Below are 12,354 nucleotides of genomic sequence, written 5' to 3'. Positions count from 1 at the left end.
TTATTATTTAAAAAAATCCTTCTTCCATCTGCCCCTTCTTTCCTTTTCCATATGCATCATACTTTGCAATTTCGAGGATGCATTATTGAGGGTTTTCTCACTAGCAAGCATGGGTGATGAACAACAAAGGTTGTAACATAAATGGAGTATCAAATAATGGCAGATTTGATTTCCCTGAATGTATCCCTCTCTCTTGCCTCTGCTCATAATTTTACTTTCAGTAGATATATCAATTAAGGACATTTAAGGATATATATCTAGATACCCCAAACCACATCAAATTATGCATCACTTTATACATAAACCACACAAAGTCACCTTGCTCTGCCTCTGCTCAACACAGCCCCTCAACCTGGCATGCTTATTTTCTCTTTGTTTTGGTGAGTCCGTATTCAACCTTAAAGCTCATCTTTATTGAACCTGGCTGCTGCATGGAATATTTTTCATCTTCTTTATTTAGAATTAGTAAAGCTTCCTGCAAATCACTGTTGTGCCTCAGGTTCAGCCAGTGTGGACTGAGTGAGGCTCCTAGCTCATCTCACATCACCAGATGAACCAAAGGTTTAAAGGACTAATTGCAAAGTAAGGCACAGTGTCGCGCGAGGAATAAGGTGATAAATCTGAAATGGACCTCGCCCTTGAGTAAATTCCAAGTACGAGGGGCAATGAGAAAAACCGCTGGCATTTTAAGGATATCTTCTTAACAGCTTAACTTTGTCTTTTCATAAGCACCAACAGAGATCAAATGCTCTGCATCTGATTTGAAGCCTTCCTGTGAGTCTTACTGGAAAAACTCTCCCTGGGATGACATCGTAGCTCTTAAGTTGTGAGAGAATGTAGGTAAATAAAAATAATACCAAGGAATAATAGAAGGCCAGGGTAAAACCATGGATGAGAGAGAGCTCAAGGGAGATGTCACAAAAGATGTGAAGAAGGTCTGGTTTGACAAGGTCAAGATAGTGCAATCTAACGTGTTGACCCTGAGCTCTGCCATGAAGTGAGGCACAGTGTGACCTGGGAAACACTCCTGCCAGTGACCAGGGCAGGGAAATAGGGCTGCTACGTATACTTGGTGCAATCTCCTTCTGGAACAGCTCTCCTGCCAGTCCTTCTCCTCCTCTCTAGGTTTCCTTAATATGGGACACAGAACTCTAATTTTTCTTCAACTTTCTTATTTCCCACAACGTGGATATAAACAATTATAATGCCTCTTGAAGGGACATGTGACATAAGAAAAACACAAAGATGTGCTTTCCGCAGACGCTTATTGGAGAAGAGAAGGCCAGGTCTACCTCACCAGTTATTTGTTAAGAGGCAGGATGTCATGGAACAGATTCACAATCCAGTAGACTGAAGCTAAAGGTTCACTGAGGGAATGGGATATTGAATATATCTCTAGTGGTTATAAATTATTTACACATCTAATTATTTATAAAGGCAATAGCTATTGAGTACCTGATATGTGCAAGTTCTCTGCTAGGTACAATGGTTACCATCATCACTAGACAAATATAGATTTAAAAAGTCCATGTGAGTTGAGAGAAGGAATAGATGATATCCTGGGTAAAAAGTCTCTAGAAAGACAACCATGCAAATGTTGGCATTGATTTAAGTCTTAAAAATCAAACAGACTTAGGAGATGCAGAGAGGTGGCGAAGGTGTAGATATATTCTAGTTGAGAACAGCATGAACAAAGGTACACTTCAGTCAAAACACCGGCGTTCTACTCCGGTACCTGGCTTGATCGATTTCTACTCCTTTTTCCCACTCTCTGAGTTGTTGCGGAACATCATGGCCTTTGTCCACTAAACACGGCTGCTTTCATGTCTCAAAAGCCAAAGAGAGCCACTCTGGCCACGGCCCTCCCTCAACTTCTTGTTAATAGTCTCATTCTCTCCATACTCACATGCAATTTCAAATCCCTTTTTTCCACAAAGAGAATTTCAGAAACCTAGCTGTCATGAGTGGCTGAGCTCTCAAGAGGAAGTGAAAAGAAACGGAGAAGCACAGGAGTGGCTAAGAACAAAACACGGACGGCGTTCAAAGTTTAGCTCAGTGTAGATACCAAAGCTAATGAATTCCCAGGTAGAACATGTAGGGGGAAACAGCCTAAATCCAGTCTCTAATGACATCCAGACCTAGAAGTGCTTACCTTGTGTTCCCATAAAAGCAAACAGGGAACTGAATTTGAAAAACAAAATAAGGCCAGTAAATTCCTGAAAGGAGACAGTTCTTTTTCCTTGGAGACAAACCATATTATGCACTGCCTCTCTCACCAGCAACATACTCTGGCTCAAACATTTTTAAAAGAAGCCTGCTGAACATCTGCTGGGCAATTAATGGAATGCGCAGTGTGCTGGAATGGTCCCTAGGAAGGTATTAGCAATCCTGCTTAGGAGACATGAAATGTTGCAAACAGTGGTCCTTTTTCCTTTTTCTTTTTTCTTCTTTTTCAATTTTTATTTCCTCCTGCCTGCAGGGGGGATGAAAGGCAGGGAAAGGGAGTGAGGTAGACATTCTACCTCAAATACTCTTCCTCACTGTTTTGCTCTTTCCCCCAGGGACCTTCGGCCTTCTCTTCCTAGCCACCCAAACAGGAGTGTGCTAATTTCAACTTAAAGAAAGTCTTGGCAGACACAATCTGCTACTCTGTTCGAACAGTTTACAACATCGAATGGCTAGGGCTAATTTAGGAGCAATCTCCAATGGGAAACTGATCCATCACACATTTCACTTCCTGGTCACAGTCATTAAAGAGAGCACACTTTAACCTAAATCTTGTCTTTTGCAGTCAAAGTGAGGCCAAGAGTGATGTTGCACCAGTTCTAATGCAGTGATGGGGAACATGGCCACATTCAACACAGCAAGTCTCCAACTCCGTTATTCCATCAGCCCTTGACATCCTCTTCCTTTACTCTTCAAACTGGAGCTGATTATCTACATAGAAGTCTACATCTACTCCAGTCACTGGGCCAGTCATAATTGATCAATAATGCCACTTGATCAATGTCTGGAAGTCATCCTGTCAAAAGGCCCTACTCTCCAATCTAACAGAGAAGAACCCTGAATAAGCCACAGTGGTTGGAAGTCAAAGACTTCTTCACTCTCTTCCAACTACCTAGTCTAACATTGGGGTTTTGCCTTGAACTACATTTTTTTTTTTTTTTTAATTTTTTTTAATGTTTATTTATTTTTGAGACAGAGAGAGACAGAGCATGAATGGGGGAGGGGCAGAGAGAGAGGGAGACACAGAATCTGAAACAGGCTCCAGGCTCTGAGCTGTCAGCACAGAGCCCGACGCAGGGCTCGAACCCACGGACCGTGAGATCATGACCTGAACCGAAGTTGGACGCTTAACCGACCAAGCCACCCAGGCGCCCCGAACTTCATTTTTATTTTATTCTCTTAGTAATCTTGCATCATATAGATCTATATTGCAGGAAGTTCTTCTTCAAATGTCAGTGCGCTTACCTGAGCACCGGTAACATACCTTCCTTTTGCCACCACTTCTTCCCAGAGATCCGCCCCCCAAATTCCCAGTGGTGGAACGAACTATAAACATTAATTGGATAAATTTTCCAGATCCTCCCAACTTTGCATTATTCCTTGCCTGCTGGAACTTACACTAGTGTAATTAACCCTCATGGTTATCAGGAATGGACTTTCTTTCCTATCTGCAACTATGAATCCCACATGGATGCTTTTGGATGCCTTTGCTATATAGGTTTCCCTTGGCCACGCTGTGGCCAAACCAGTTTCAGCTAATCGCCCATTTCTTTGATCCCTATTTTTCAGCCTGATCCCAGCTCTACCAGTTGTCATTACAGGAAAGCCTCCTCAGGTAACATTTAAAATAAGATTTCGAATTTAGCAAAATATTCTGAACCATCTCTGGAGTGTGATGTGATAATCAGTTAAATAAAAGTCGGGCACATAAAATAACTGCTAGAGTAGAAGCATGGGAGGAAGCAAAGGTGGAAAATGTAGGTGGCCTCCAGAGCTGAAGGAGTGGGGTTAGTTCTCTGCCTCATTTAACCGAGGACAGTCCCCTTACCAACAGAGGTCCCAGGTAAACAGTAAGGGAGGTTTTTTTTCTAATAAATGAAGCTACTCCACAGAAAAATATGTTGCTTGAAGATAGTGTTCGTTTAGAATCTGAGTAGCTGTAAAGCAAATTTTGCACTATGGGGGATGGGCTAGTTGGCCACATCCCTTCAAACCCAGAGTTCAGTGTGGAGTATGGCTCAGTTGTCTTTAACCTCTAAACCAAAAGGGAACAAGGAACTCTAGCTGTCATAGGAGAGGATGGTAAGGTTCAGTCTGCCACCTAAACAAGCTGGACTGTCTAATTAGATTGATTGGTTAATCTATTTATTTTTATTAAAAAAATAATGTTTATGCATTTTGAGAGAGAGAGAGCACAAATGGGGGAGGGGCAGAGAGAGAAGGAGACACAGAATCTGAAGCAGGCTCCAGGCTCTGAGCTGTCAGCACAGAGTTCCATGAGGGGCTTGAACTCTCGAGTCATGAGATCACGACCTGAGCTCAAGTCAGTAGCTTAACCGACTGAGTCACCCAGGTGCCCCAATTGGTAAATCTATTGAAAACAATTTGAAGTTGTTACGTTTCAGTCATTTGAAAAATGTGTCAATGGCGTGGCTATGATGCCACATGGGAATGAGTGCAACTGATATCCTTGTACTTTGTTTTCCAGTACAACCAGCCATGTGTAACTGCCCTGTGTCACCACCATTCACCAAAGACCACAGGTCAACCTTTTGGGAGGAAACAGCTCATCTAGATTATCAAATGCCCTGGGATAAGTTGGCAGCTTTCTTTCCTGCCTGAGGCTTAACAGTTGCTCTCACAGGTGTTACTTAATTGTTCTCGATGTTCTCACACTTTCTCATTTTCTTCATGGCATTTTCATGAGCAACACAACTCAAAAAGGGGCATTTTTTAATTTGTTCCTTGTGTGGCTTTCTCCAGTGATGGAAGCTTCATGAAGGCACAGACTCTGTCCTATGCTGAGGACATTGCTTGGATCAGAGTTGGGAGGTACTCGGTACATGCCTGTTCAATGGATGAATTAGGATGACAAGCTGGAGAATAGAAAATCAGCCCTCCTCAATCCTTCTTGCTCTGAAGGGTCATCTGAAGTGATACTCTGACTCAGTTATGTCTCCATTCAATCACCTTGATGGCTTCCCAGAGCCCACCAAAGTAAGTACAAATGGCAGCCTGGCATATTTCCATACTCTACTTCCATATCTCATCCTCACAACAGTGACTTTTAAGTATTTTTTAAGGCAGTGGGATTTTTTTTCCTAAATAAAATAGTTCATGAAACCCTAATAAAGAATAAAAAAAATAGAATCCAAGGAGAAAACAGGCCAGTGGCCAACCTCATTGGCCTTCCTCTAGACCTAGGCACACCTCCAGAATCTCCAGACAACCAGAGAAGGGAGGTGGAAGTTGCTGTTTTATGTCCCCACTTATTCAGCATCTCCCAAACCCTGGAGACTTTCATGATCCTTCCTTGGGGCTTTGGTGCTTGAAATGATCTCTGGAGGTCAATCCTTCCTATCCATCGAGGTTCTTCCCAAAGACTACTTTCTCCGTGATGCCTTCCTGTATCATTCTGACTACACACAATTTCTTTCTGTTTTACATTTCCTATACAACTTTGATTGTTAACAATAAAAAAAAATAGAGAAACAATGGCTTACTATTATTAGTGCCAGGCACTACTCTAAGTACGTTACCCGAATTAACTTAATCCTCACACAATCCCATGGACACAGGTAAGAGTGCCACCTCTAAGCCTCAGAGATGTTAAGTCTCTTCTCAAGGTCTATATGGCAAGGAAGTGAGGGAGCCAAGATTGCAACCTATGATCTGGCTGCAAATTTGCAAAATCTAGTGCTTAAGTACACCAAGTCTCTATTTAAGCATTTATGCATTTTACTCATTGAGATACCCCGTTACTGCCCATTTCCCAACCCCACGGCACCATCACCATTGCTGCCACCAAATTTTGTCACACCTCAATCAGATTATATGCTTTTTGAGGACAAAGACCATTTCCTATTGGCCTTTGTATTCCATGGTATACCAGAACTATACTCTGTAAAAATACGTACTCAGTAAATATTAATTTATTATTAATGTAACACAAAAATATGTATTTATATACACTTGGAATTACCTGAATTATCACTGAGATTTCTATATAGACTTAGCAGGAGGATCCCCCAACCACCTTTTGCAGGTGAATAGACAGAAGCTCAAGGATACTGAGATCATGCATGACCAACTTAGGGTTGATCTTGGCTATGGCCCTGTACAGCTCTTAAGTCCCGGTTATTTCTACTCACTATCCCAAAACTGAAAGAAAGAAAACTCTTGGTAACGTAAATAACTGAAAATAAAGTTTTGCAACAAGATCAGAAAAAAGGTTATTTGTAAGGTTAACTTTATTTTTGAGACTCCTGCTGAGACAGAGCGTGTCATCCTTTGAGGAGTGTGTATCCAGGTGATTCCCTGACAATTTTTGCTGGTGCCTAAGTAGAAACGTCACCTTACTCTTACAGGTCCTCAGTAGGGCAAAAATGCCAGGCAAGGGAACCTCCAAAGACTGATGCCCTATTTCTCGTTAGCAGTGGTAACACCTCGTCTTGCTAAGATGAAAAGACAGACCGGGATCCCCCTTTGCTAGAGCCACTAGCCCGAAGCCAGGGACCTGTAGACTGACCTGCTGTTAAGTGAGCCGCATGGACAAGGATTTGGACCCCAGGCTTCAGCTCAAAGTGCACCGAGTTTTGATTGAGCTTGTGGATCAGCAGTTCTGATATCTGAAAGAAGAAGTGTCAAAATGAGTGCCACCAAAACTGTCATACCAACTACATGTTGAGAGATATTGACTGTAGTTACCAAGGCATCCCATGAGTTATATAAATGAGTCTTGTGTGATTCTGAATTTTTATTCCAGAATATGCAGACATAACGGTGTTTTAAGCATGATCGGAATTTACATCCAACAAAATAGGACAAATAGTAAATATAAAAATTCCTGTTCTTAAAACATTATCCTATATTATCCTAGAAAAAGCCATGCCCAGTTTTTTGAAAGAGCATTTGTTAAACATAAAAACTTAAGTGATTTTGTACAATTTACATATTCTGGTGAGGTTTGTATTCATTTATTTTACTTTTGATAGTAGACTCCATCTCATCTGTGCTCCCTTCTCCTTCCCCCAACTGTATACTGTGGCTTTCACAGAATACTTTATGAATATGTATTGAATGATAAATATAGTTCTGCTTAAATAATAAAAAGCACAATCTAGGTAATGCATTGGCTGATCCTTGTTTCACGCTTATGGACATCAGCTAAACAACTCCCCAGGCTGACACAGGTGTACTGGGCAGACTTATGGAATTCTGGACCACAAAATATTTAACCCTAAAAAGAGGCAAAGGACCATGTTTCAGTAGGAATAGCATAAGGACAGTTTTATAGACAAGGCAGCACTGTTCACTTGTTCAAAGTAGAAAACCCAGCTCAATTTTCTTCTTCTTTCGAACAATTTCTGAAAAGATATTAGGGAAAACCACACCCCTGTTATTTTTATCTGGAATCCTTGCCTTACTTTTAACATTCTAATCATCAATTTAATATTTTACTTAGTATGCTATTTAAGTCCAATTAGATGCTTTCTGACCCACCATTTTTTTCCATTTTATATTTGTTGAGTTTTATGTAGTCCACCGATTTGCCAAAATGACACCTTTGATTGATCCTTTTATCAATTAAGCAGGGGCTGATGGCTTTGTTTTGAAGCAGAGAGTTCCTGGCAGAAGCCCCTGATGGGTAATGGAACTGAACTGCCCTGCACATGAACTTCTTTGCTTAACAACGGGAACTTGGGAGGACTGTCAGTGACCCGAGGTTCAACACCTGGGATCCAGTGCAAGCTCAGCGTCTCAAATGCTTTCATTTGGCAAACCATGCAGAAAAACAAGTCTGTGATACAATTATGGTGAAAACAACTTTATCCTCTATATTAGGCTACTCTTTTTCCTGGACACGAAGGATCTTCCAGAATGCTCCAGGTTTATAGGAACAGATTTTTAACACAGACTATATAAGATGTTTTTCCTCTGTGATCTCTAAAGTGTTGCAATGTATAGGTTCCTATCGTATCTTATAATTCAATTGGTAAGGTTGTTATGGGACTCTGACAGAGCATTTTTAGTAGAGGTCAATCAGAAAAGTTTTGGTTATGAAACAGACACACAGACACAGAGAGAAATGTGTACAAATATGTGTGAAATATATGTGTTTATATACATATGCATATATGTGCATATATGTGTGTGTGTGTATATATATATATATATATATATATATATATATATATATATTTTTACATTTGTAGTAAATTATTTTAACTCAAATAGGAAAGACTTGTCAGAAGTAATTGAAGAGCTGCCTTATTTTGCAGAGTCCATCTTGTGGCCAAAACGGAAACATTTATTTGCAAGAGAAAGACTTCCCTCTTTCAACCAGTTGAAGTGATATTTATTTCTTATTCCCGAAGATGTTTTTTCCTCAAGTGAGAGATGCAAATAACTAAACCAGAAAATAGAGTTCATCAGAACAACAAATTTCTAATTTATAATCTCCAGGAGAGTTCCTTGTGAGATAATTAACTTCCAAGATTTGTTTTGGTTTATAACATTACTTCATTGGATTTATCTGTATCATTTACAAAATTAAGCAGGCTATGCCAAAATAATCTGGTAGCAGAAAGTAAGTTTCATGTAGTTAACTTGCATCAAAGGACATGCAATAAAGAACACATATCTGTGGGAAAGAAATTATGCACAGAAACAAAACTAAATGAAATGTACATTGCACACAAGAATAATCTCAATCATAACCATGCAATTCTCTATTCAAATAAATTAGTATGAAACTGTTGACAGATTTGGACAATATTTAAAATATTTTCATGCCGCTTGCACAATTATTTACCCTATATTTTTCATCAGATCCTAAGCTAAATACTTTTTATTTATATAATACACAGATACATAATATACCATACAATTCATATGCATGGAACACTTTATAGTGGCAGAGTTGTATATTTGTTACTATCTTTCTAACACAGCCTGCTGGTGTCTCCACGGAAAGGACCATGGATGTCACCGGACATACCTAAGTTTACCCAGTTAACAGTTGAAGAGTTGACACTTGACTTCGGTTTTGTTTGACTCCTAATCCTGGGGCATTTTCATTAAAAATGTTTTCCTCGAACCAGGTGACAAAAAGAGAGAGCAAAAGATACCTGGAAAGAGGTCTGGCTGATCAGGTGTAGGAAATTAAAACAAAACAAAACAAACCAAACTGTAGCATTTCAATAATTATGCTGCCATCTCTTATTCATCTGTGAGGTGCACGGCTTGTGACAGCAGTCCCATGTCAGCTGACCAGTATAAGCTGTGCGGACAGGCAATTGCCAACCCTCTCCTCTGGTCTGCCACATCCTGTTCACCAGTTAATACAATTTGTAATGTTTGGAAGAGACTTCGGCTACAAAAGGAGTGGAATAAGCTGGAATCCATAGGGATTGGCATATCCATAGGGAATCCACAGTGGCAGCAGCCTGAATGAGAAACACAAAACCTGGCATGATACAAACTAAGTGGAATAATGTGTGGCTGCTGGGACACTGAACCTGCTGAAGCCAGTTCCATATATTTATTTTTCTCTTACTGTCCAAAGTGTGTTGTCTTAGCAAATTTCATGTATCCTTTGTGCTGTGATCCCTCTCCTGCTGCTCTCCTACACAGTCCATTTTCTATTCTCCTTCAGCTAAATAATCACGATCAAAGAAACAACATATTATTCTTGGTATCCGCCTCGTGGCGGACTACGCGTGTGATTCAAGTTTCACTTGAAGTACCAGCTAAAAACACAGTGGGGACGCGATAAAAATGCTGGGAAAGCTGCCATCAGAAGAGCATAGTGGGAGGGACCTGCTACAGAGAGAATGCCAATTCTCTTCCTTATCTTCTTCACAACATATAACATTAAGTATAGCAATCAGAATAGGCTAGGTTAGGCAGAGGGAACAGTGTTCGAATCTCAGAGGCTTCAAACAATGAAGGCATATTTCTGGCTTACATTTCCTACCCCTTGCAGGTAGGCAGTGGTACTCATTATGGTTACATAGGGACACAGCCTGGTGGATGCTTCTATCCACAGCACTACAGGAGGGAAAAGAGCCCTCAAGGGTCTACAACTGGCATTTGAATACTTCAGCTTGGATGTGACACAAATCATTTCTCCTCCCAGCGCATTGGCCAGAATGAGTCACACGGTTCTGCCCGCAGGAGAGACTCCAAGGTACAACCCTATCATGTATCCAGAAGGCAGGGAACTAGAAATATGTTTTTTTTTTTTTTTAATTTTTTTTTCAACGTTTATTTATTTTTGGGACAGAGAGAGACAGAGCATGAACGGGGGAGGGGCAGAGAGAGAGGGAGACACAGAATCGGAAACAGGCTCCAGGCTCTGAGCCATCAGCCCAGAGCCCGACGCGGGGCTCGAACTCACGGACCGCGAGATCGTGACCTGGCTGAAGTCGGACGCTTAACCGACTGCGCCACCCAGGCGCCCCTAGAAATATGTTTTTTAATGTTAATTTATTTATTTTGGAGAGAGTGAGAGCAGGGCAGAGAGAGAGAGGGAAAAAGTGACCTGCAAGCAGGCTCCGCGCTGTCGACACAGAGCATGACGCCAGGCTTGATCCCACAAACCATGAGATCATGACCTGAGCTGAAATCAAGAATCAGATACTTTAACCAACTGAGCCACCCAAGTGCCCTGAGCTGGACATATTCAGTCTACAGAAGTGATGGTTACCACACAAAGAACACATTTAACATACAAACAATTTTAAATGAAACCAACAGGGGAAAACACACTCTCAGGTTGTAATGGAAGTGTCAAACACTGAAACACGAAAAAAGAGAAATTTAAGGACAGAGAAGTTGGTAAATCTATGAAATTTATAAGCCAAAGAAATAGTACAAGGTCAAACTACAGACACAAAATGGTCTTTGGCAGATGTATCAATGATAAAGCTACACTGGGCCAAAATGTTAATGTTTATCTCTGAAGTTGGCAGGAGGAATGCAAAGCCTACTGAACGTAGACAGCATTCTGGTGCCATGTTCAGTGATACTTGCCTGTATTGACCTTGGAGCTGACCCAAGTAGATCACTCCTGATCCTGTTACATTATTAAGGTCCTTTCAAATAGCAGTTGAAAAATCATCTTTTTGGAGTCAACAAAGAAGGATCTCTTTGAGGGATCCCTCAACAAAGAGGGAGACCTTTCCCACTTCACCCAGCATAATTTTTGGATTATATCATGGAGAGGGCAATGGAACCAAACACTAATTCTATCTAACACCAGCATACTCCATTCCCTTCCTTCTTTGCCCAAAAGAATCAGCTTGATTAAAGTGCCTGAGAAGTTTCCCGCGTGATATAATGAAGAAACATTGGTTATACATATTTCCTTCCCTTGTATTCCCCATCACCAGCTCTAAGTTTCTGTCTCCCTTTGCCATATTCCTTCTGGTCCAACTCTTACCTAATCAACTTTCAATTAGAGTTTCCTGCCTTAATGCTCTTCTTCGTAAACTCCAGAGTATCTCTATAATTCATCTCCCCATGTTAAAAAAATCTGGACAGGGCAGATTATGCAGGTAATAGTCTGAGATTATCAATTATATTTCATAATGAATCTTTAATTCCTTAAAATGCTGCTAGTAGACTGTTCCATTTCCAGAGACACCTTTCCTTTCTCTGGATTTTGAATTTTTTTTTTAACACTTATTCATTTTTGAGAGACAGAGAGAGATGGAGTGCAAATGGGGGAGGGGCAGAGAGAGAGGGAGACAAGGAATCTGAAGCAGGCTCCAGGCTCCCAGCTGTCAGCCGAGAGCCTGATGCAGGGCCCAAAGACACCAACTGTGAGATCATGACCTGAGCTGAAGTCAGAAGCTTAACCAACTGAGCCACAGGTACCCCTAGATGGTGGATTCTGCATCTGTCAAAGGTATATGGTAAGAGAGACAGTTAAGGAGAAAATTCATTGTTGATGGTTGACATTTTTTTCCATAATCGTTTTGTTTCTTCTAAATGTTTTCATGCCCTTTAAGATTCTGCAAGACAACATGTAGGCTCCCTATCTCCCCAGCACAGCATCACAAACAACCTTGGCAGAACATGATGGTCTTTCCTCCTTCCAGGAGAGCCAGATACAAATCAGTT

General features: G+C 40.9%; 1 protein-coding gene across 4 annotated transcripts in view; it reads right to left on the bottom strand.

Annotated features, from left to right (window-relative positions):
• SORCS1 (sortilin related VPS10 domain containing receptor 1) overlaps positions 1-12,354 on the bottom strand; it is a 511,562-nt gene that overhangs the window by 14,548 nt on the left and 484,660 nt on the right. For all 4 annotated transcript variants that reach the window (XM_030335173.2, XM_030335178.1, XM_030335175.1 and 1 more), the window contains exon 24: positions 6,755-6,854. In XM_030335173.2, the coding sequence (XP_030191033.1) occupies positions 6,755-6,854 (100 nt within the window). The remainder of the gene's footprint in view (positions 1-6,754; positions 6,855-12,354) is intronic.

Source organism: Lynx canadensis, chromosome D2 (genome assembly GCF_007474595.2).
Source record: "Lynx canadensis isolate LIC74 chromosome D2, mLynCan4.pri.v2, whole genome shotgun sequence".
In the NCBI taxonomy this organism is placed as follows: domain Eukaryota; kingdom Metazoa; phylum Chordata; class Mammalia; order Carnivora; family Felidae; genus Lynx; species Lynx canadensis.
Note: the sequence above shows the minus strand (reverse complement) of the source record. Positions and strands in the feature narration are given on the sequence as shown.